The following is a 26,819-nucleotide window of genomic DNA, read 5'->3' on the forward strand; positions in this document are numbered from 1 at the left end:
CGGGAGCTCCAGAAACCGCTGCAACCCTGTGCGCCGCCATCATGGATCAGAAATTTAAACAGATAAAGATCTTCAACGTCCTCCATGGAAAGAACCCCCAGACTCACGACTCTCTACATCTCCCCAGAGTCCCTCGTGTCGCCTCCAGTGAACATCCTGTCAGGACAGATCGGCTCGCCAGAGCAGCATTCCTTGTCAAAGTAATTTTATCAATTGAGCTGAGAGCCCATTTTATCAGTTCCATTATTGGTCTGGGTGGTTTTGAAGCGACGGTAGGGCAGGAGTTCTCAGGGGGAAGACAGGAGACACGGAGGAAAGTATCTGCCCTCGTTGAAAGCAGGAAAAGATGGATGGATGTTCATTTTGTCTGTGTGTACATCTAAAGTCTTTATAGAAATACATCTATTTTCACTCTTTAGTCTGTGGTGTTTGCCCAGAAAATGGCCCCTGCTTTCAGTAACGTCTAACGTGACAAATGAGTGTGATGAAATGGTGAAATGAGTAATGTTTCATGCATTTTGTAGTGTCCATTTTTACCATACCTCACATGGTCTTGGCAACAAAAACTACTTCTGCATGCACAATTATGTGGAGGCTGAGCCCCCTGACCCTAACCCCCCACCCCCTGAAGATCTGGCCAAACCAGATGCAACAACTGGAAGAAGCTAAACTCTGAGTCTGACGTTTCAGTGTACATTTTCTGTTGCTGTTGGTGAAATGATTGATAAGGATGATACCCTAAGACTCACAAGGAGACACTAGGAGATAAAAGAGGCTAAATGACTTGGAGAACAGCAGAGTTGTAACAATTCTCTGTGGATTCAAAACTTCCAGAATAATATGTGTGTTATAACATATATTGTGAAAAATCATCTGAGCCATTTCCAACAACAAAAATACATGCTTGTTATTCTCCCAGAGAGCATTTGGGTTCAGTATTCAGTCATCTTTTATTTCCTTTACGGTTACATATTAATGAGGTTAGAGTTAAAGCCATCAAAACCCCCACATAGAATCGTATAAATGAAATGGAGCTCCGGTTTTTCTGGTGTTACTTGTCCAGGTCAAGGATCTTAGGAAGTTCTTCTGGTTTTGTTGGCTCCAACCCAGATTTGTGTCCTGTAGGAGGAAAGAAAACACTCAACCAAAAGATGTCCATCAGGTCTAGAACTTTTATTGTGTCCTGTCTTTTTACCCATCCTGTCTGTCTGTCTGTCACCTACTGTTGGGAAACCCACTCAATACTCAAGTATGTGTCCTTCAATCAAAACCATCAAAGATTATGATCCAATCACGCATGTTTGGATCATAATCTTTTATTTCATATATTATATATATGCAATATATGCAATTTTCCTCCGGGATTAATAAAGTATCTATCTATTTATTGTTTTTTGTTGTTTTTTTCATTTCTTTGAAGGTAGGACAGAATATCACCTGGAACCAGAAACAAAGAGGGAACACGATATTTTGTAGAAAGTCTGGGTTTCATTCTTCTCAGAAGGGTAGAATCTGCTTTGGTCTGATTTTCTTTTTAGCATTTCAGAGACACCAAAAACTTCTTCAGATGAGCTGCTTTGTTAACTGTTGGTGAAGATCTGAACTTTTAATTACTGACAGAGGCTTCAGCAGTCCAGCCATCCATCCATTCTCTAGAAAACTGGGCACTTGTCTGCATTGAGCATCACAGGACTACTTGAGCCTTTCTCAGCTGATGAAACATGGGGAACACCATGATACACCAGCTCATTGCCAGCTCACCACAGGAAATGGAAGACAAAGAACCACTCACACTCACACCTAGGGAGAATTTTGGTGTTACTAATTCACCTAAGGTGTAGGATTTTGGTGGTTGGAACCCAAACATGAGTAACATACAAACGCCACACAGAAAGGAATCGAACCTGGAACCTTCTTTCTGTGGAGCAACAGCGCTGTCCACTATGCCACCGCGCTACCTTAGTTCTGCCTTAGCTTCTGCCTTAGCTTCTGCCTTAGTTTCTGCCTTAGCTTCTGCCTTAGCTTCTGCCTTAGCTTCTGCCTTAGTTTCTGCCTTAGCTTATGCCTTAGCTTATGCCTTAGCTTCTGCTTTGGCTTCTGCCTTAGCTTCTGCCTTAGTTTCTGCCTTAGCTTCTGCCTTAGCTTCTGCCTTAGCTTCTGCCTTAGTTTCTGCCTTAGCTTATGCCTTAGCTTCTGCTTTGGCTTCTGCCTTAGCTTCTGCCTTAGTTTCAGCCTTAGCTTGAGTCTTAATTTTTGCCTTAGCTTCTGCCTTAGTTTCAGCCTTAGCTTCAGTCTTAGCTTCTGCCTTAGTTTCAGCCTTAGCTTCAGTCTTAGCTTCTGCCTTAGCTCCATCAGTCTGAGTTGATAAAATCATGGTAATAAACATCAGCTGAACTGGAACCCATAAACAATTCCTTGCTTGCTGCTACCTTACATTTGATGCTCAGTTGTTTACTGAGTAACAAACTGTGGTGTAAATGTGAATCGTCAGTCAGACTCAGACTAATGGACTCACCCAAACAGCTAAGTGACCGTTTGGGACCCGTCGTACAGAGGGTTTGGGATGGAGAGCAGTGTCGGCTTCTTCCTGGCACCTGCCACATCATCTTCATCCTCATTCTGTCATAGAAGAAACACCAGGACTGAGTTCCTACCTGTACAATCCATAAACTACTAACACCGAAACAACTGAAATACAACATCTGAAACTCAGACATGTACCGTATTGGCCCGAATATAAGACAGTGTTTTTTAAATTGAAATAAGACTGAAAAAGTGGGGGTCGTCTTACATTCAGGGTCTAGACATTATACCCATTCACAACGCTAGATAGTAACAGATATCTTTAAAGCGAATGCTGAACTTAATTCCCCAGGCAAAATCGAACCCCTGTAACGAAGAAGAAAAATAAAAAATAGCGGTAAGAAAGAAAAGAGAAGAAAATAAGAGAAGAGATGGAGAAAATGGAGAAACGTAGCGACAATCTGGAGAAAAGTGGGTCGAAGATCCGCCAGGTTAACCGGCAGCTGAGGAGATGATGCAAACTTCCAGATGACGGTGATAAATGAAGTAGAGTCTTCAAACAATTGCTAATCGGCGGTGAAATATGGTGTCACAGAGTGTAATGTACGGAGATGCACTGTAATTATGTTCTGTATAAAAATTAAATTTGGTGTTCAAAAAGTCTTTTTCAAACTTGAGTCTTGAAAAAGAGGGGGTCGTCTAATAATCAGGATCGTCTTATATTCGGGCCAATACGGTAAGTGTTTTCATGAAGGATTGAGACTTATGGTCTCTGGATGGTGACATTTCTGACATTCAGCTTGAATGAACATTGTTAATACGAGACACAGGAAGACATGGTGGAATGACTGAGGCCATAGAAACAGTTCTTGAGAACTGATTCAGTGGAATGCAGACTAGTCAGCAGTGTCCTACTGGAGACGTTAGGTTATGCTGTAAATAATGACTGCTTCATTCAGAATGTTTATTTGGACCATATCAACCATGAGAATGTCTTCACACTGTAGGATGTCTGTGTATGTTCTCATTTATTCAGGTCATGGTTATTCACACTGTATTTACAAGACGAGACTGAAATAATAAATTAATAATAAATTAATAATAAATCAACAAAACAAGCTGATGTTGTGGACTGGAAGATGTGCTGCAGATGACGTTTTAAATTTGTACATTTACCTGTATGTGGTTTAGAGAATCACATTTATCAATTAGTATAATTTGTGAACTTAAATCACATCAGAGTCAGTTTTGTCCCCTAAGATATTATAAACATTACATACAGGGAACTGGTTTCTATTAGCTGGATGAAAGGAAAGACAAGTTAACAAGGTGAAATTTGTAGTAAAAACAGTTCCATCCAAAGACAATTAAATGCATGAGAAGTGGGATTCTCAACACAAACACGTTTATTTCATTTTACAAATAAAGAATGGAGACAGTTGTCCAAAAAAACCAAAAATCTTAGTTTCTGTGTCTATCTATATCATGACGACACCTACTGTAATCGCTGGAATCACAGTCAGACTTCATTGCAACTGAATGTATAATGTATTCAAATAAATTGTGGAGCCTCTTTCCATCATGTGTTGCTTCATGGGTAAACCTGTATAAATCCTGTCAACCTGACCATAAAGGATTGGTTCAGTCACTGATTGTTGTTCAGGTGATTTCATCAATGAACTGATGTCCCTCTTATGCTTGTACATCCTTTATTTTGTTCAATACGAATTTTATGCTGGTATCTTATTTAGTTTAATTTACCTATTGGTACTTTTTTCAGACATTGATGAGGGAGCCTGTGGCACAAGAAGACCACAGCCTGGAAATGCACTTTTGTTCTGTACATGTGTGTGCGTGCGTGTATGTGTGACTCACTCTGAAGTAGTGGAAGTGGAAGCCATCCGTCTTGTGTTTGACCACATAGTAGCCCAGTCCAGCCAAGACACACACCAACACGATGGATAACAAGGTGGCCGACAGGATGCTGTTTGTGTGGGAACGGCTTTGAGCTTCTTGATGGGAGATCTACAGGAGTGGCAGAAGAAAGCAAACCTGAATTACTGGATGTATGAGGGCATCATTTTAACCTCTGACCCCTCCTTACAGCTCTGCCTCTCTCTCCTCCATCCCATCTGCTGCTCACGTTTACCTGAACAGAACAAACACCTCGGACATCCGACAAACGGAGCCTCTTCTGCTATGATAAAAATATATCATCATCAACTTGGTAATGATTTATATTTTGAATATTCTTTCACGTAAGCAAAATGTCAGTAAGACTCATTTTATTAAATTTAGAAATTAGAAGGTACTTGAAATGTTTTCCCATACAAACTTTATTTAGAATTTAAACTGACATTCAGAAATTGAGGAAAACTGTACCAGACTTCCCATGGTAAGAAGAAATATTGCTATTCCGCTCTAACAAACTACTTTGATTTGAGATATTTGTAATGATTATTGATGTTTTATACAACAGTTGGTGATGTGATGGGGAAACAGAGGTTTGGGGCTCCCTGTTGAAGCTGCTGCCGACTACGGATGAGAGGATGAAGATGGATGGATGGATGGATGGATGGATGGATGGATGGATGGATGGATGCATTCTGAACCTTCATCTTTTTCAGTGTCCATTTGTTTGGTACTGAGTCCTCAGACATAAACCGTCTGTCAAACCCGCAGCTGAACAACTGAAAAACTTGTAAAAAACAAATTTCCTTTCATTCAATTCAGCTATTAAAAAACAAAACAAAACTTTGTATTCAAAAGCCTTTTTCATAAATAATATGTTGTTAAAGGTTATTCTTAAACATACGAAAAACACCAATATTAGTGTAAATATTGATATATTTATATTAAACATGTAAATTATTCGATCCATTCATCAAGCAGTGGTTCAAGAGGAGAAAGTGGAAGAAGAGTTTTTGTACTTCCTGCTAATCCATTGTGCTTCTATCTAGTTGCCCCTGCTTCCTCCCCACACCCCCCAGTCTCAACTGGTAACACATCTAAGCAGGACTCGTAAATTAACTAGTTTTTCTGCATAAGGAGGGGAAGGATTTTGCATTTCCAAATATTAAAGGACAGAAACAAAATGCCAAATATTTCATTTCATTGGGAGATGCACCAGATTCTAATCTCTGATCTGGTGTTATCTCTAATCTCTGATCTGGCATTATTATCTCTAATCTCTGATCTGGTGCTATTATCTCTAATCTCTGATCTGGCGTTATTATCTCTAATCTCTGATCTGGTGCTATCATCTCTAATCTCTGATCTGGTGCTGTTATCTCTAATCTCTGATCTGGTGCTATTATCTCTAATCTCTGATCTGGTGTTATTATCTCTAATCTCTGATCTGGTGCTGTTATCTCTAATGTCTGATCTGGTGCTATTATCTCTAATCTCTGATCTGGTGCTGTTATCTCTAATCTCTGATCTGGTGCTATTATCTCTAATCTCTGATCTGGTGTTATTATCTCTAATCTCTGATCTGGTGCTATTATCTCTAATCTCTGATCTGGTGCTGTTATCTCTAATGTCTGATCTGGTGCTATTATCTCTAATCTCTGATCTGGTGTTATTATCTATAATCTCTGATCTGGTGTTATTATCTTATTTCTGATCCAGTTTTTATCTTTTTCGTCCTACATCATAAATACTGATCAGAGTTATGATGTTATTAAAATGTACTATTTCCAGTAGAAACAGCTCAGGTTGGGCTTTAATTTCACCAAACATAATCATTATGGGGGTGTCATGCTTTGGGAACTTAATGAAAGCCAATAGGTAGTTCATAGGTAACTGGGTTAATCAGTTAATCAGTAGTAGTAAGTATCTGACTGGAAACCAAAAGAAAATGTGTCCTCAGTGATCAGAACAGCTGACATGATGTTGATTCTCGTAGTTGAACCAAGTGAATGTCTTTGGGGTGTTGGTTCAGACGTTCCCCCCACTGTCACTCATTCACTCACTGGACTGGGGGGTGCAGACAGGGGGGCCTCAATGACATGGATGATACCATTTACAGCCGGAATGTCCCAGTCCACCAGGAGGCGCTCATTCACCAGCTTAGAATTCTGGGTGAAAATCATTTGGAGACAAATGACGGAAAATTTAAAGACCAAATCAAATAAATTGATTTCCAAAAACTTGTTTGATGTAATTCTGAAGTGGGACGTTGGAGTCGGTCTCACCTCGCTGTTGCCATGGGAAATATTGAGGTTTAACCCAAGCCTGGATTTGATGACTTCCTGGTGTCCCAGATCCTTGAATAGTCTGCTACGATTGGCTGAGATGTGATATTCAAGGTCTCTACCAGATAGAGTCTAAACACACACGCACACACACACAAACACACACACACACACAAACACACACGCACGCACACACACACACACACACACACACACACACACACACACACACACACACACACACACACACACACACACACACACACACACACACACACACACACACACACAAACACATTAGTATGCAGCTTTGCAGTGTTATATCCGTCATGAGGAACGGGTGATGGAGAGGATCACAGCTGCTGCTAGAGAGGTCAGGGGTTTGTAACCCAGCAACCACAAAATGATGTCACAATGATATCAGAATGACCAGTGAGATCTCCAGTCTCACTGGTCATCAGTTGGAGCTTCATCTAACCCTGTCTTCTACATCTTCTCCTCTCACACCAACTACCTTCATGTCCTCTTTCACTACATCCATAAACCTCCTCTTTGGTCTTCCTCTAGGCCTCCTGCCTGGCAGTTCAAAACTCAGCATCCTTCTACCAATATATTCACTATCTCTCCTCTGGACATGTCCAAACCATCTCAGTCTGGCCTCTCTGACTTTATCTCCAGAACCTCTAACATGTGCTGTCCCTCTGATGGACTCATTCCTGATCCTATCCATCCTGGTCACTCCCAGAGAGAACCTCAGCATCTTCATCTCTGCTACCTCCAGCTCTGTCTCCTGTCTTTTCCTCAGTGACACTGTCTCTAGACCAAACAACATCGCTGGTCTCACCACAGTTTTGTACACCTTTCCTTTCATTTTAGCTGAAACTCTTCTAGGGGCGGCACAGTGGCGCAGTGGTTGGCACTGACGCCTCACACCACGGCGGACCCGGGTTCGAGTCCCGCTCTGTGCGGAGTTCTCATGCTCTCCCCGTGTCTGCGTGGGTTCTCTCTGGGTTCTCCGGCTTCCTCCCACCTCCAAAAGCATGCACTTCAGATTGATTGGCTGTTCCAAATTGCCCGTAGGAATGAGTGTGTGTGTGCGTGGTTGTATGTCTTTGTGTGTGGCTTCGCGGTGCACTGGTGTCATGCCCGGAGTGTCCCCCGCCTCACGCCCTATACCTCCAAGATAGGCTCAGGCTCCCGGTGACCCGCTGCGGCGGATACAGCGGTGGTAATCTGAAGATGACTGACTGACTGAAACTCTTCTATCACACATCACACCTGACACTTTCCTCCACCCGTTCCATCCTGCCTGGACACGCTTCTTCACCTCTTTTCCACACTCTCCATTGCTCTGGACTGTTGACCCTAAATACTTCAAATCCTCCACCTTCTTGATCTATTCTCCCTGTAACCTCACTCTTCCACTTGGGTCCCTCTCATTCACACACATGTACTCTGTCTTACTGCGGCTAACCTTCATTCCTCTCCTTTCCAGGACAAATCTCCACCTCTCTAGCTTCTCCTCCACCTGTTCCCTGCTCTCACTGCAGATCACAATGTCATCTGCAAATATCATAGTCCATGGAGATTCCTGTCTAACCTCGTCTGTCAGCCTGTCCATCACCATAGCAACAAGAAGGGGTTCAGAGCTGATCCCTGATGCAGTCCCACCTCCACCTTGAACTCCTCTGTCACACCTACAGCACACCTCACCACTGTCTTACAGTCCTCATACATGTCCTGCACCGCTCTAACATACTTCTCTGCCACTCCAGACTTCCTCATACAATACCACAGTTCCTCTCTGGACACCCTGTCATCAGCTTTCTCCAGATCTACAAAAACACAATGCAGCTCCCTCTGGCCTTCTCTGTACTTCTCTATCAACATCCTCAAAGCAAATATTGCATCTGTAGTACTCTTTTTTGGCATGAAACCATACTGCTGCTCACAAATGTTCACTTCTGCCCTTAGTCTAGCTTCCACTACTCTTTCCCATAACTTTATTGTGTGGCTCATCAGCTTTATTCCTCTGTAGTTGCCACAACTCTGCACATCTCTCTTGTTCTTAAAAATGGGCACCAGCACACTTATCCTCCATTTCTCAGGCATCTTCTCACTATCTAAGATCCTGTTGAACAACCCAGTCAGAAACTCTAGTCCATCTCTCCTAGACACTTCCAAACCTCTACAGGTATATCATCAGGACCGACTGCCTTTCCACTCTTCATCCTCTTTAATGCCCTCCTCACTTCATCCTGAATAATCTTTGCTACTTCCTGGTCCACAACAGTCACCTCTTCTAGTCTTTGTTCTTTCTCATTTTCCACGTTCATCAACTCTTCAAAGTACTCCTTCCATCTTCCCATCACACTACTGGCACCTGTCAATAGACTTCCATCCCTGTCCTTAATCACCCTAACCTGCTGCACATCCTTCCCATCTCTGTCTCTCTGTCTTGCCAACCGGTATAGATCAGTCTCTCCCTCCTTACTGTCCAACCTATCATACAAGTCATCATCAGCTTCTTGTTTGGCCTTTACTACCTCTACCTTCACCTTACGCTGCATCTCCCTGTACTCCTATCTACTCTCCTCAGTCCTCTCAGTGTCCCACTTCCTCTTAGCTAACCTCTTTCTCTGTATACACTCCTGTACCTCCTCATTCCACCACCAAGTCTCCTTATCTACTTTCCTTCCAGATGACACACCAAGTACTCTCCTACCTGTCTCCCTGATCACATTAGCTGTAGTTGTCCAGTCATCTGGAAGCACCTCCTGACCACCCAGAGCCTGTCTTAACTCCTTCCTAAAAGTCATGCAACACTTCCTTTTTCAGCTTCCACCATTTCGTCTTCTGCTCTGTCTTTGTCCTCTTCATCTTCCTCACCACCAGAGTCATCCTACACACCACCATCCTATGCTGTTTGGCTACACTCTCACCTACCACTACTTTACAGTCACTGATCTCCTTCAGGTTACACCGTCTACACCAGAAGTAGTCTACCTGTGTGCTCCTACCTCCACTCTTATAGGTCACTCTATGTTCCTGCCTCTTCTGGAAGAAAGTATTCACTACAGCCATTTCCATCCTTTTTGCAAAGTTAACTACCATCTGTCCTTCTGCGTTCCTCTCCTGGATACCAAACCTGCCCATCACCTCCTCATCACCTCTGTTTCCTGCACCAACATGTCCATTGAAGTCTGCTCCAATGACAACTCTCTCACTTCTAGGAATGCTCTGCATCACTTCATCAAAGTCCGACCAGAATTTCTCCTTCTCCTCCAGCTCACATCCTACCTGTGGAGCATACAACATTGAACATCACACCTTCTATTTCTAGCTTCAGACTCATCACTCTATCCGACACTCTTTTTACCTCCAGGACATTCCTAACAAACTCCTCCTTCAAGATAACTCCTACTCCATTTCTCTTCCCATCTATACCATGATAGAACAACTTGAACCCTGCTCCTAAACTTCTAGCCTTGCTACCTTTCCACCTGGTCTCCTGGACACACAGTATGTCTACCTTCCTCCTCTGCATCATGTCAACCAACTCTCTACCTGTTCCTGTCATAGTTCCAACATTCAACGTCCCTACTCTCAGTCCTGTACTCTTGGCACTCCTCTTCTCCATCTTCCAATGAACACACTTTTCTTCTCTCCTTCTTTGACAGAGAAAGAGAGGAGGATTGTTGATAAAGGAAAGAGAGAGGAGAGAGGAAAGAGAGGAAATAGAAAGAGAGGAAAGATTTTTGACTTCGAAAATTAAATACAAACAATAGCATTATTAAATAGTAATACTGAATAGAATTGCTGAATGTATTCGGATTAGTAAGAAAAAAAGTAATTAGCACTTCTGACTTAGAGACAACTGGTTTTATATTAGTAAATGAAACATAAATTCTGTTTGCTTTGCTTTGACCTTGTTTGTGGTGAAACCAGCATTATGGGGTACAAACAGAGTGACCGAAGACGTCCTGTGAGACAGGAAGTCAACAAGCTGTCTGCCCTCTGAGGACGAGGCGCTGTAGTCCAGCAAGAGCTAGAGAAAGAGGGAGGGAAAGAGAGGTTTTAATGCCACGTCTATTCATAAAAGTCAAATTACAAAATAATCACGTTTACACAGAATTCAAAATAGATTCACATAAAGAGGATTTTCAATAGTTCTGTGTGTTTTCTGAACAAAGAAACATCGGGAGAGCGAGTTTGATTGACAATAAATTTGTCAGCAAGATGCAATAATTCTGGAATGCTTGTCTGCATTTTGTAAAACCACACAAACACACCAGACAACACAAACATCACACAAACACCTTGATTTAATCCGTCAAAAAGCTTCATTATTCCAAAAGAGAACCTGCAGATTACTAGAATATTCTTCACTCACCTTGTAGAAGGTGGAGAAGTTACTGTAGGTTGCAAGAACACTGGTCAAGACCCCGTTACAGAAGTCTCCATTCCCAACATAACCAGTGGGACAAACACATGAAACGTCTGATGGGACACAAAAACACAACAGAGTGTAAACAATTACTGCTGTGAGCTTCTGAATTATTTGCATTGTGTCACAGCACATAGTACTACAGTGATGACATTACAGTACAGCAAAAATAGATGATACAACACCATAACCCTGAAATCCTACTGGTAGCCTCTGAAATGAAAGATAAAGGAAACACACCTGTGATAATTCATTACAACTCCTGCCTATCTTTAGAAATAAAAACCTCTGTAGAACATGCGAAGAAATATCTGATCAATGTAGATGCAAATTAATATATAACTGTCTCAGTGTATAAAGCACTTTACCATCATTACTATTTACACGCTATCTATCCATGCTAATGTTATGCAGTTTGGAGCTAAATGCATGTATTTTTTATTTTTTTTGTATGCAGGTGACCTATTCTTTTGTTCTGTCCTACAAAATCAGTTGGTTCTGTCACTCGTTGATACTGTTGCAAATTTTTTCAATAAAACCTTCATGTTTTGGAGGAATCAGGCATCTTAAGCAAGTGGAGACATTCGAGACATTTGCTGCGCATCATTGATGATGGCGTTGCTCTGAGGGACATTATATCTGGCTATCATTAGATGCACACATGGTTTTGATTTGATGGAATGGAAAAATTTATGGGCAGCATTGTGACGTTTTCTTATTTTAATGGATACTAGGCATTGCTGTCCACTATTCCCTTGGTTGAAAATAGTATTGCAGACAGTGGCAATCACTGTATAATTAGCACAATCAGGTCTGTCTTTATGCAGAAGACACTTTATTGTGTCTTTAAGAGGTTGAATTTTTTTGAAGCTTTCAGTCAAAGTGTCTCTTTATCAGAGTGATCTAAAATTAACTTATTTACCTTTGAGTCTGCATGTTTACTTATCAAGACATTCAAATTAGACCTCAAATTACTCACGTTGTTGTGGACTATTCAGTTTTATAATTCAGTTTTTATTAATGTAAGAGCATACCCAACAGTTGGTTTCAACAATTTAATAATAATAAAAGCCCACAAGTCAATTACTGTACCTTTTTTCCATGCTCCCTCTGAATCCCCTTAGTGGTGGTTTTGGTGTGAAATGAATTGTGATGAATGTCAGTTAATATATATGTATAATATAATATAATATAATATAATATAATATAATATAATATAATATAATATAATATAATATAATATGTATTGTATATATGGTATTTTTTCTGAAAGGTGATTTTCAGTTGAGCTTTTAGTTATTACAGTTTTTTCCAGTCACTAACAAGCATTTGTCCAAACAGCAGTCACATTTTCAAAACTCTAAACACAATTATCACAGCATCGGTCTTTTGTGGCCATACCATTCACACATTTCATGTTGTTTTCACTAAATATGCAGTCATTGAACATATTTCCACAATGCTTTCATTTTCTTAACAGACGAAATATACCTCCCAACAAAAGAGTGGATTGTTTTTCTATTATTTTCGGATGTTGACACACAACATCCCACAATAGAAAATAATATTCCAAACCTTAGATACAGTATAAAAACCTCTGCTTCTGCAATAATATCAGTTCAAAAACAATATATCACAGCTGATAAACAAACAATTGAATTTTTTTTTTTTTTAATTCTTCTTTTTTTTTAAATTTTATATACTCAATTAATCCCTTAAGGGAAATTAGTGGCACACTCTAGTGTTAGTAATTCACACATGTATATATAAGTATATACAGGCCCTGAATACACACACACACACACACACACACACACACACACACACACACACACACACACACACACACACACACACACACACAAACACACAAACACACAGACACACACACACACACACACACACACACACACACACACACACACACACACACACACACACACACGGGTCCTGTATGCATGCAGGGGGAGGTAGAGTGGCGGGCCACTCATTTACGGTGTGCCCAAATGAGCAACTTGTAAGGGTGACGGCGCCCTGCTCAATGGTGCCTTGGCAGTGCTCCAGAGTTGAGCTGACTCCTCCCATTGTCAGCTCACATTCCGGGTGTTTTTGGGCGAGAGTGGGAATCGAACCGCCGATCTTGGACATTGGATGATCCGCTCTACCACTGAGTCACTGCCCCCCCATTGACACACAGCTGATCATTACCGGGGTGGATCCGGCATACCAATCGGTTCAAACCCAGGATGATATCAGAGATCGTAGGGATTAGCGACTGAAAAAACTGTAAACCTTTGTTCATTTTTTCTCTGTATATATATATATATATATATATATATATATATATATATATATAGAGAGAGAGAGAGAGAGAGAGAGAGAGAGAGAGACAGAGAGATAGATATATAGTTATAGATATATATAGATAGATATAGATATATACAGTACAGTATATCTATATCTATGTATGTATGTATATACGTATAGATAGATAGATAGATAGATAGATAGATAGATAGATAGATAGATTAGTATCTATCTATCTATCTATCTATCTATCTATCTATATAGCATGTAGCACCTGTTAGCCTGTAGCAGTATGCGTCGTATCTGCTGCTCCTGTCCACGGGTTCTTTGTACATCACCAGTCCCACGTGGTTGTCTCCACATTTGACTGAGGGGAAGCGGGTCGGGTACCCCACCTTCCCCCCATCCATCCAGCCAGCGACACACAGATGCATCCCCAGCTTCACCAGACAGGAAATGATCATCAGACGAGTCAGGTAAAATAAAAGATTCAAACATTGTGATAAATCGACAGGACTTTAAAGTAAAAGCTTTCAAAGTGTCACTTTGTTGTACTTTATATCCAAAAACACCGAGGAGTAAACTTGAGCCGCCACATATCTCTTCTGTGATGGTAGCATTTAAAAAGTTTATGATATAATGTGTTATCTTCATATCCTCTGTAACCCTTCCATCACACTGACCTGCTGAGCGTCTCCGAGCTGCTTGAAGGTCGCCAGCGCGGCGCCTTCGTCCTGACAGGCGGCGTCCGCCTGACTGAAGTTCATCATGTACTTCCCCTCTGAGGAGCGCAGGTGGAACACTCCAGCTGTGTTGACTGAACCACATCAACTACTCATTATTCAACACTACTGCTTATATTATATATTTATACACACACACACACTCACACAGTGATCCCTCGTTCCTCGTGGTTAAAACGTTCCAGGAACCACACGCGATTAACGAATTCCACGATAGAGCGACAAACTATTTATTTTATTATTTACAGTAATCTAAACGTTTGTGAACCCCCCCCATACTGATATTAGACCACCTTCTATCTGTATAATATATATATATATATATATATATATATATATATATATATATATATATATATATATATATATATATATATATATATATATATTCATTCATTCATCTTCCAACCCGCTAACGCAGGTCGCAGGGGAGCCGGTGCCTATCCCGGCAGTCTGATATTAGACCACCTTCTATCTGTATAATATATATATATATATATATATATATATATATATATATATATATATATATATATATATATATATATATATATGTATACAACACACACTCATTCCTACGGTCAATTTGGGACCAGCCAATCAACCTGAAGCGCATGCTTTTGGAGGTGGGAGGAAGCCGGAGAACCCGGAGAGAACCCATGCAGACACGGGGAGAGCATGCGAACTCCGCACAGAGCGGGACTCGAACCCAAGTCCGCCGTGTTGTGAGGCGGCAGCGCTAACCACTGCGCCACCGTGCCGTCCTTGCATGGAGGGTTTCACCCCAAGTCCAGCATCCTGAGGCTGTACACTAAGCGGAAAGAGGGAGGCCGAGGACAAGTGAGCATCAGGGCCACTGTCCAGGATGAGACATCAAAAATCCAAGAGTACATCAGGAAGATGGCCCCAACAGATGAACTGCTCAGTGAATCCCTTAGACAGCAGAAACCTGAAGAGGAGGAGGAGGAGGAGACAACATGGAGGGACAAGCCCCTACACGGCATGTACCACCGTCAGATAGAGGAAGTGGCTGATATCAAGAAGACCTACCAATGGATGAATAAAGCTGGACTGACAGACAGCACAGAGGCACTGATCATGGCAGCACAAGAACAGGCCCTAAGTACAAGGGCAATAGAGGCCAACATCTACCACAGTAGATCTGACCCAAGGTGCAGGCTATGTAAAGAAGCCCCAGAGTCAGTCCAGCATGTGGTAGCAGGGTGTAAGATGCTCGCCAGCTCAGCATACATGGAAAGGCACAACCAAGTAGCTGTGATAGTGTACAGGAACATCTGTACCCGGTATGGACTAGAAGTACCCAAATCCCAATGGGACATACCACCGAAGGTGGTTGAGAACGGCAAGGCTAAGATCCTGTGGGACTTCAGCTTCCAGACCGACAAACAGCTACTGGCTAACAAACCGGACATAGTGGTGATGGACAAAGAGCAGAAGAGAGCAGTGGTGATAGATGTGGCGATTCCAGCTGATGCCAACATCAGGAAGAAGGAACACGAAAAGATTGAGAAATATCAAGGGTTGAAAGAACAGCTGGAACAGATGTGGAAGGTTAAGGTTAATGTGGTCCCCGTGGTAGTAGGAGCACTCGGGGCAGTGACCCCCAAACTGGAAGAGTGGCTCCAGCAGATTCCTGGAACAACATCTGAAGCCTCAGTCCAGAAGAGCGCAGTCCTAGGAACAGCTAAGATACTGCGCAGAACCCTCAGACTCCCAGGCCTCTGGTAGAGGACCCGAGCTTGAGGATGACACACAGATACCACCCCACAAGGGTGAGAGGGACATTTTTTTTTTTTTATATAACCCTAACCCCTAACCCAACATTCATGATATGTATGCTCCTGAGTCTGTGTCATTGAATAATGAATTGAAGGGGCGTGTTCAAAAAAATAGTAGTGTGGAATTCAATTTGTGAAGTCATTCAATCTGTGACAAAACAGGTGTCAATCAGGTAACCCTGATTTAAGGATGAACCAGCACATGTTGCTCATGCATTTCTTTCAGAAAACCTGAGAAAAATGGGTCGTTCCAGAAATTGTTCAGAAGAAAAATGTACTTTGATTAAAATGTTGATTAATGAAGGGAAAAGGTATAAAGAAGTGCAGAAAATTATGGTCTGCTCAGCTAAAATGATCTCCAATGCTTTAAAATGGAAAGCAAAACCAGAGAGACGTGGAAGAAAACGGAAGACTTCCATTGGAATGAATGGAAGAAGAGCCAGAATGGTGAAAACTCAGCCAATGATCAGCTCCAGGATTATCAAAAACAGTCTGAAGTTACCTGTGAGTACTGTGACAATTAGAAGACGCCTGTGTGAAGCTAATCTATCAACAAGAAGCCCCCGCAAAGTCCCACTGTTAAGAAAAAGACGTGTGATGAAGAGGATACAATTTGCCAAAGAACACATTGGCTGGCCAAAAGAGAAACGGAGAAACATTTTGTGGACGGATGAGAGTAAGATTGTTCTCTTTGGGTCTAAGGGCCGCAGACAGTTTGTCAGACGACCCCCCAACACTGAATTCAAGCCACAGTACACTCTGAAGACAGTGAAGCATGGTGGTGCAAGCATCATGGTATGGGGATGTTTCTCTGACTATGGTGTCGGGCCTATTTATCGCATACCAGGGATGATGGATCAGTTTGGATACATCAAAATACTTGAAGAGGTCATGTTGCCCTATGCTGAAGAGGAAATGCCCTTGAAATGGGTGTTTCAACAAGACAACGACCCCAAACACACCAGTAAGCCAGCAGCTTCTTGGTTCCAGACCAACAAAATTAAAGTCCTGGAGTGGCCAGCCCAATCCCCGGACCTTAATCCGATAGAAAACTTGTGGGGTGACATTAAAAATGCTGTTTCTGAGGCAAAACTAGGAAATGCAGAGGAACTATGGAACATTGTCAAATCATCCTGGGCTGGAATACCTGTTCAGATGCCAGAAGTTGGTCGACTCCATGCAACACAGATGTGAAGCGGTTCTCAGAAACAGTGGCTATACAACTAAATAGTAGTTTAGTGATTCATAGGAATGCTGAATCCTGGATATTTTTTCAGTTTATACAGTAAATATTTGAGTTTGTAAAGTAAAATGGAGACTCTGCTATTTTTTTTGATTTTGCTGTTCAGACACTTTTCAATTTACACTTTACAATTCTTAACTTTTCTCTGTTCTCCTATTTATCTTACATTTTTAACCTATCTTTTCTTAACTTATCTTATTTAATCTTATTTATCTTATTTATAAACCGGGCTTACTGGGACCTTCAGAGACATATTTCGTACTGTCATATATAAACGTGTGTCAGGATGACAAATACAGACTCTGATTCTCTGATTTTTGAACAGCCCAATGTTCATTTTTCTTCATTTTCTGTAAAGTAATTAAAGAATTTCTGCTTTTTTCTTCATGTTTTGATTTAGAATATAATGTGCAGTGTTCCCAATGCATGGAAATAAAAACCATTATAAGGATTTTGGGCTTTACTCAATATTTTAAACAGACTGCTATTATTTTGAACACAACTGTATATATATACATATATGTCATTATATACATATATGTATATATACATACGTATATATACAGAGTTCATTTACCTCTAGAAAGCAGTGCATCCTGGGATACACTTCAACATGACGTTGAAAGTAATAACAGAATATACTGTAGAAGCGAGGATTGAGTTTAACCAATAGTACATTATTAAAACTAAACAAACTGATAATTTTAAAGTTTTTATAAATAACATCATAACTGTTTAAGTAAAAAGAAAATAGAGTAAAACTACATGTTATTTATATCAAAATGTTAAAGCCTGGTAGTCATTCTTTAAAAAAGAAAAACAACTTTAGAAATAAAGATGAAATATCTTTTTTTTTTTCGCTTTTTCTTTTCACTCAATAGTTTTCTTTCCTTTAATTCATACTGTACATTCTCCTACAGACACTGAATACAGCTGACAGAACCTTCACAAACACAGATTTTTTTGTAAACTGCACCCTCATTACTTTATCGTAGGTGCTGACATTCAGCCGTGTTTCACCCCTGGAAACAACCGTGTCCACTGGTTTTCTCTCGGCTTCATCTGCATCTTATCCGTACTGTCCACAGTAATATCTGTAGTAATATCTGTAGTAATATCTGTAGTAATATCTGTCTCTTTTCCTTCTTTAACATGTGATTGGTTTTTAATCAAGAAAGCATCATTGTCACTTGGTTTTTCTCCAACTTTTGCATCTTTATTGGAGGCCTGGTGATAATGTGAGACTAAGTCCTCTCTCACTGTAAAACCAGCAGAAGTCCTGTTGCTGTTTGGCTGATTTTGATTTGACAGAATCGCACAAGTGAGTCTCGTGAAGATAAACTCACACAAGATCAAAACTTAATGGAGATTTCCACGTTTAAAATTTAAGTGGAGAAATGGAAAAATTGTGAATATTTTTGTTGAATGGAAGTGCATTTTTTCCCAACATTATATCACGGAAAAAGGTGCGTCGATTTTTATTGTAAATATTTAAAGCTTGTGTCCCAGGGACACATGTCTGACGTGCATCAAGGATGCAAGGACGCACGCTAAAAAAGCATTGTATATATGACCTGTCTGTTACCATGGTAATGACTGTCCTTGCAGGTGGCCACAGGGTCACAGCCTCCGTTGACTTCCAGGCACCGATCAACAGGAGGCTCCACTTTCTCCAGACACTGTAATCCATTACCCACAAACCCGGGCAGGCACTCGCAGTCACGCTCATTCTGGAGAAAGAAAATTACTGAGTGATCGGTTGAAAGGAGGAAATCCTCTTACATGTTGTGCTGTGATTTAATTATCTTTTTTTTTTTGGTCTTAAAATAGTTTTTTGGACCAGTAACGGTCTGAGTTACATGTAGTAATCAAAACGAGAACCTTCTGGCTGTAAGCGAACCCATTGAACCACCATGCCGCTCCTTCTGCTAGTATTCATAAGTATGATACTAATGATATTAATAATACTAATAAGTATTAGTATTAGTATTAATAATTTTATATTTATGAGTTTACCCACACATGAACACACTGTAATTAGAAAAATAAGTTTAAGGCAAAGCTGTTTGTATGTGTAAACTGATATCAATCTCTTAATTTAGTATTTTACTCACTGGACCAGTAAATTTGCATGAGGCGAAGTCACTGCAGCCCCCGTTCAGGTCCTCAGTGCATCTGAACACATGACATCAACACGTCACATGACAAACTGAACAGTCACATGACATCAACACGTCACGTGACAAACTGAACAGTCACATGACATCAACATGTCACTTGACAAACTGAACAGTCACATGACATCAACACGTCACGTGACAAACTGAACAGTCACATGACATCAACACATCACGTGACAAACTGAACAGTCACATGACATCAACACGTCACGTGACGAACTGAACAGTCACATGACATCAACACGTCACGTGACAAACTGAATAGTACATTTATTAATATGTTACATAAATGTAATTTCGATAAAGCCATAGACCACACTCACCTGTTGATAGGCTGGCAGGAGTAGCCATCGCCATGGTAACCACTGTGACAGGAACAGTTGACCTGCAGTCCTGTTTGGTTACAGTCTGCATTCTGGTGACAGCCTCCATTATATTCTGAGCACAGGTCTGGAGCTGCAGTTCAATAAAGTTGTCAACTGATCAATCAATCAACTTTTATTTATATAGAGTTTAATCAATTTGTTCAGATGCCCGTCAGAACTGATAACTGATCAGATACTATGAAAAAGGAAACAACAATCAATGAGCTGACGTGTTTTTTTCGATTGGAACGAGACATTGCTTTAGTTGATGAATTATGGAGTTGGTGTTTTACGTAGAACATGTGAAAACCTCATGTACCTCATGTGTTGGAGGTACAGAACAACACACACACATAGAACCAACACACACACACAGTGTGGTTAACATCCTAAAAACTACTCTTGATGGCATAGCCCCGTTAAAAAGAAAAATTAGAAAACAGGAAAGGTCAGCCCTGTGGTTTAATTTGTCAGTCCGCAACCTTAAACAGCGCCCCCCCAGGCTGAAGAGCATCTGGGGGTCGACAAAAACTGACCTAGCTTATTCAACCTGGAAAGACAGCTTTACGTCACATAAGAAGGCTCTCGGTAGAAGTAGAAATACTTACTACTCTACTTTAATAGAGGAAAATAAAAACCCTCGGTTTCTTTTCAGCACTGTAGCCAGGCTGACTAAAAAACACAACAGCATCGAGCCTACCATTCCTTTAAATCTGGAATGTGATGACTTTCTTAGGTTTTTCCAACACAAAATTACAAGTCTTAGAGATGAGATCCATTACGTGTTGCCAAACACAAATAAGATAGCAGAAGAAGCAACTAATTCTAGCAATACCCTGGAGTGTTTTCAGCAAATGGAACTCTCTGATTTAAACTCCCTAATTTCCTCTACTAAACCCACCACCTGTCTTCCTCTCTTTTCCTTTCGGCTTTTCCCTTTAGGGGTCGCCACAGCGAATCAATTGCCTCCATCATGGGGCAAGTGGCTCAGCGGTAGAGCAGATGCCTCATAGACGGATCGCCCCAGCCATCGGCTGATCGAGTCCCACTCCCTCCATGATGCCACCAGGAGTGTGAGCTGACAGTGGGAGGTGTCAGCTCACCTCCCAGCCACTGCCGAGGTGCCCTTGAGCAGGGCGCCGTCCTCCCTACAAGCCGCTCAAATTGGGGCGTGTTCCGAAGCCGCTGCCCGTCACTCTGCCTCCCTGATGTGTGTAGTGATGTGATTGTACTAACTGCATGCTTACAGGCCCTCTTGTGTGCTTGTGTGTTTAGGGGCCCTGTATACTTGTCAAACTAACCGAGTGACTTTGTAATTTCCCCCTAAGGGATCGATAAAGTATACTTCTTCTTCTAGCCCTGTCCTTTGCATCCTCTTCTCTCACACCAACTACCTTCATGTCCTCTTTCACTACATCCATAAACCTCCTCTTTGGTCTTCCTCTAGGCCTCCTGCCTGGCAGTTCAAAACTCAGCATCCTTCTACCAATATATTCACTATCTCTCCTCTGGACATGTCCAAACCATCTCAGTCTGGCCTCTCTGACTTTATCTCCAGAACCTCTAACATGTGCTGTCCCTCTGATGTACTCATTCCTGATCCTATCCATCCTGGTCACTCCCAGAGAGAACCTCAGCATCTTCATCTCTGCTACCTCCAGCTCTGTCTCCTGTCTTTTCCTCAGTGACACTGTCTCTAGACCAAACAACATCGCTGGTCTCACCACAGTTTTGTACACCTTTCCTTTCATTTTAGCTGAAACTCTTCTATCACACATCACACCTGACACTTTCCTCCACCCGTTCCATCCTGCCTGGACACGCTTCTTCACCTCTTTTCCACACTCTCCATTGCTCTGGACTGTTGAGCCTAAGTACTTCAAATCCTCCACCTTCTAGATCTCTTCTCCCTGTAACCTCACTCTTCCACTTGGGTCCCTCTCATTCACACACATGTACTCTGTCTTACTGCGGCTAACCTTCATTCCTCTCCTTTCCAGGACAAACCTCCACCTCTCTAGCTTCTCCTCCACCTGTTCCCTGCTCTCACTGCAGATCACAATGTCATCTGCAAACATCATAGTCCATGGAGATTCCAGTCTAACCTCGTCTGTCAGCCTGTCCATCACCATAGCAACAAGAAGGGGCTCAGAGCTGATCCCTGATGCAGTCCCACCTCCACCTTGAACTCCTCTGTCACACCTACACACACCTCACCACTGTCTTACAGTCCTCATACATGTCCTGCACCGCTCTAACATACTTCTCTGCCACTCCAGACTTCCTCATACAATACCACAGTTCCTCTCTGGACACCCTGTCATCAGCTTTCTCCAGATCTACAAAAACACAATGCAGCTCCCTCTGGCCTTCTCTGTACTTCTCTAACAACATCCTCAAAGCAAATACTGCATCTGTAGTACTCTGTTTTGGCATGAAACCATACTGCTGCTCACAAATGTTCACTTCTGCCCTTAGTCTAGCTTCCACTACTCTCTCCCATAACTTCATTGTATGGCTCATCAGCTTTACTCCTCTGTAGTTGCCACAACTCTGCACATCTCCCTTGTTCTTAAAAATGGGCACCAGCACACTTCTCCTCCATTCCTCAGGCATCTTCTCACTGTCTATGATCCTGTTGAACAACCCAGTCAGAAACTCTACTGCCACCTCTCCTAGACACTTCCAAACCTCTACAGGTATATCATCAGGACTGACTGCCTTTCCACTCGTCAATGTCCTCCTCACTTCATCCTGACTAATCTTTGCTACATCCTGGTCCACAACAGTCACCTCTTCTAGTCTTTGTTCTCTCTCATTTTCCACGTTCACCAACTCTTCAAAGTACTCTTTCCATCTTCCCATCACACTACTGGCACCTGTCAATAGACTTCCATCCCTATCCTTAATCACCCTAACCTGCTGCACGTCCTTCCCATCTCTGTCTCTCTGTCTTGCCAACCTGTATAGATCAGTCTCTCCCTCCTTACTGTCCAACCTAGCATACAAGTCATCATCAGCTTCTTGTTTGACCTTTGCTACCTCTACCTTCACCTTACGCTGCATCTCCCTGTACTCCTGTCTACTCTCCTCAGTCCTTTCAGTGTCCCACTTCTTAGCTAACCTCTTTCTCTGTATACACTCCTGTACCTCCTCATTCCACCACCAAGTCTCCTTATCTACTTTCCCCCTGTCTACTAGACAAAATTCCAAGTACGCTCCTCAAAAAGATTTTACCATTAATAAATATACCTGTAATATCCATAATTAATCAATCCTTAAAATTAGGTTATTTACCGAAATCTTTCAAAGTGGCTATGATCAAGCCCCTCCTTAAGAAACCAAACCTAGACATTGGCTCCTCTCAAATTACAGGCCGATCTCTAACTTACCATTCCTATCTAAGATCCTAGAGAACGTAGTGGCCAAACAGCTAAATGACTACCTGTTAGACAACAATCTGTTAGAGGATTTCCAGTCAGGTTTTAGAACAAACTACAGTACAGAGACTGCAATGTTAAAAGTCTCAAATGACCTGTTAACAGCGTCAGATAAAGGTCTTCTGTCTGTTCTACTCTTATTACACCTGAGTACAGCATTCGATACTGTTGACCATTATATTATTTTAAGGAGATTGGAAGAGGAAGTTGGGATTAAAAACTCAGCACTAGACTGGTTTAGGTCATATCTATCAGACCGATTTCAGTTTGTCTATGTCAATAATAGATGTTCAGACCGAGGGACTCTCACCTGTGAAGTACCTCAAGGATCTGTTCTGGGGCCAATTCTGTTTAATCTCTATGATACCATTGGGAAATATTATAAGGAAATATAACATTAATTTTCGTTGTTATGCTGACGATTCTCAATTATATTTATCAATTAAAACAAATGAATCTGGTCAGCTAATTAAATTGGAATCCTGCCTCAGGGATATTAAATTCTGGATGCTTCACAATTTCTTAACATTGAACAGTAACAAACCTGAAGTCATTATTATTGGGCTGAAGCATCTTAGAGTTGATTTCTCTAACATGGCAATTCACTTAGATGGCATTGCTCTATCCTCCACCAGTGAAGTCAGGAACCTGGGAGTAATTTTTGAACAAGATCTGTCCTTTGATTCTCATATCAAGTCTGTATCCTAGACTTCTTTCGCCTTCTTTCACTTGCGAAATATTGCTAAAGTTAGAAATTTCTTATCCTTTTAAAGCCTTTGTTACTTCTAGGTTGGATTACTGCAATTCCTTATTATGGGCTGTTCTAGCTCCTCTTAGGACTCTACAGTTAGTTCAGAATGCAGCTGCTGCTGACTGACTGAACTGGGAGGAGAGAACACATCTCTCCTGTCCTAGCGTCACTTCATTGGCTCCCAATTAATCACAGAATACAATTGAAAGTCCTTATGACTACATGTAAAGCTCTCCACTGTAAGGCTCCGTCTGACATTGAAGATCTTATTGAAGTGTATCACCCCACCCCCACCCCCAGGGCCCTTCAATCAGAGGATGCAGGATTTCTGGTGACCTGTCGGGTTTTTAAGAGTAGAACAGGGGGCAGAAGCTTCAGCTATCTGCCCCTTTACTCTGGAACGATCTCCCAGCTTCGGTCCGGGGGGGGGGGGGCAGACTCCCTTAGCTTATTTAAGAGTAGACTAAAAACCCTCCTCTTTGATAGAGCCTACAATTAGAAATACCCCCCCCCCCCCACTAGATATACTGCTGTAGGCCTAGGCTGCTGAGTATTTTTCTCCGTCTCTCCCGTTAAAGGGAGATACTCTGGAGCTTCTGTCACTTCTCCTTCACTTTCTTTATCTTTGTATGCTCTTAGAATTTATTACTATTACTGTCAAATCCCACTCTCTGTCTGCACAATACTGCAGCTGTCTCTGTGCCTCTGTTCCACAGGTGGAGAACGTGGATGGAAGACAGGATACCCAAAGGCCTGGAACCCCCCCACACACACAATTCAGCAACAGTGCACTATAGGCACTATATTTCTATTTCCCAACCAACAGGTCAAGGTGGATGACCCCCCTCCAGAGCCTGGGTCCTGCCCAGAATTTCTTCCTCAATGACGGAGTCCCCCCCCCCCACTGTTCCTTATGCTGCTCTGGAGAGCATTGTTGGCTTTCTATCTGTAAAGCGTTTTGAAATGTCTTTTGATATGATTCAGTGCTATATAAATAAAAGATGATTGATTGATGCTCCCCATGACCCGCTGCGGCGGATACAGCGGTGGTAATCTGAAGATGACTGACTGATTGATTGATGTCAGATACCAGCCAGCCTCCTTTGGCATTTTGTTCTTATCTTTGGTTCTAATTTCAGTTTATAATGTTGATACAGTAATCCTTCATTACTCGCAGTTAATGCTTTCCAGGACTACCCATGAAAATTGAAATTCTGTGATACAGCTATGAACTATTTATTTTATCATTAATGGTAATTTAAACGTTTCTGACCCCTCCCCATACTGACATTTAACCACCTTCTATCTGCATTACCTTTAAAACACTCTGATAAACTGTTTAAAGCACTTTTAAGAGTTTCTTTAATACACAGAAGTGCGCTACATTCCGTCTCTGTCTCAGAGAAGAACATCTTCATTTGTTCTTTTGAGCTGCAGATGTGGTGTCACTTCATTCAGTAGGCCTTCAACTAAATATTTCTCTTCCTGTCAAGGTTGTGAAGACTTTTTTAATCACAATCTTAAAAACACATAGCCCCTTGCAGTCATAGGGCATTAGAATTATAATATTTTATTATATTAAATCACAGATTAACCACTATCATCCTTAAGAGGTAAAAGGGAAGCATGAAACTGAGCTGCAGAACACTTACGTGGTTCTGGACTGCAGAAGGTTCCATTTCCCTGAAACCCAGGTTTACATTGACAGCCAGCATCTGGAACACAGTCAGACTGAACATGGCAGTGCTGGCATTCCTCTGGGATTGAGCCTGGAAAGACAAAGAGATTAATAATCCCATGAAGACAAAAGACAGACAGTTTTAAGATATAAAGATGTGAAGGAGAAACACTGAGATAACAGAAACACTCACCATCCTGTTGGTCTACAACAGGAAATGTTGAGAAATGTATAATCTGAATTTATACCATGGATGGATGGATGGATGGATGGATGGATGGAAATGTTATGTTTCTCATTTAACATACTTCAAATATTTTTTCATTAAATAATTAAGTTCATTAATTATGGAGACATAAGGGGGAAGAAATCAAACCATTCATTAGTTTTGAGGAACAACAGGCAATCAACATGGAATAAGTTGTTCTCTTTGGAGGTTCTTCTGCTCATCATCTTTTCTGAAATGATTTTGTCAGTGGGTTTTCGACAGGCTGTAATGTAATATATTGTAATGTATTGTAATGTAATGTATTGTATTGTCAGTCAGTCTTCTTCATATTACCACCGCTATATCCGCCACAGCGGGTCACTGGGAGCCGGAGCCTATCTCGGCGGCATAGGGCGTGAGGCGGGGGACACTCCGGGCATGACGCCAGTGCACCTCAGAGCCACACACAGACAGACAACCATGCACACACACACTCATTCCTACGTAATTCCTACGTAAATTGGAACGGCCAATCAACCTGAAGCGCATGCTTTTGGAGAACCCGGGGAGAGAACCCACGCAGACACGGGGAGAGCATGCAAACTCCGCACAGAGCGGGATTCGAACCCGGGTCCGCCGTGTTGTGGGGCGGCACGGTGGCGCAGTGGTTAGCCCTGCCGTGTCATCCCCGTATTGTATTGTAATGTATTGTGTTGTAGTGTAATGTCATGTCATGTAATGCCATGTAATGTAATGTAATGTAATGTATTGTAATGTCATGTATTGTATTGTATTGTAATGTAATGTAATGTAATGTATTGTAGAAATAGAAAATAGAATAGAAAGCCTTTTATTGTCACTATACATAGTATAACGAGATTTGAGCAATTCCCTGCAGTGCAATAATTTACAGTAGAAAAAGAGTAAGAATAAATACAA

The 26,819-nt window shown here is 41.6% G+C and overlaps 1 protein-coding gene across 3 annotated transcripts in view; it reads right to left on the minus strand.

Annotated features, from left to right (window-relative positions):
• Positions 1-931: 931 nt before the first annotated feature.
• The window catches only part of stab1 (stabilin 1), a 108,918-nt gene continuing 83,030 nt past the window's right edge, over positions 932-26,819 (minus strand). For all 3 annotated transcript variants that reach the window (XM_068314994.1, XM_068314996.1, XM_068314997.1), the window contains 13 exons: positions 25,647-25,763; positions 19,762-19,894; positions 19,373-19,433; positions 18,844-18,988; positions 14,157-14,290; positions 13,748-13,913; positions 11,113-11,219; positions 10,648-10,767; positions 6,720-6,851; positions 6,498-6,602; positions 4,399-4,548; positions 2,516-2,619; positions 932-1,119 (listed from right to left, as the gene is read on the minus strand). In XM_068314994.1, coding sequence (XP_068171095.1) covers positions 2,524-2,619; positions 4,399-4,548; positions 6,498-6,602; positions 6,720-6,851; positions 10,648-10,767; positions 11,113-11,219; positions 13,748-13,913; positions 14,157-14,290; positions 18,844-18,988; positions 19,373-19,433; positions 19,762-19,894; positions 25,647-25,763 — 1,466 coding nt within the window. In that variant the 3' untranslated portion in view covers positions 932-1,119; positions 2,516-2,523. The remainder of the gene's footprint in view (positions 1,120-2,515; positions 2,620-4,398; positions 4,549-6,497; positions 6,603-6,719; positions 6,852-10,647; positions 10,768-11,112; positions 11,220-13,747; positions 13,914-14,156; positions 14,291-18,843; positions 18,989-19,372; positions 19,434-19,761; positions 19,895-25,646; positions 25,764-26,819) is intronic.

This window comes from Antennarius striatus, chromosome 5, assembly GCF_040054535.1.
Source record: "Antennarius striatus isolate MH-2024 chromosome 5, ASM4005453v1, whole genome shotgun sequence".
Taxonomy (NCBI): Eukaryota; Metazoa; Chordata; class Actinopteri; order Lophiiformes; family Antennariidae; genus Antennarius; species Antennarius striatus.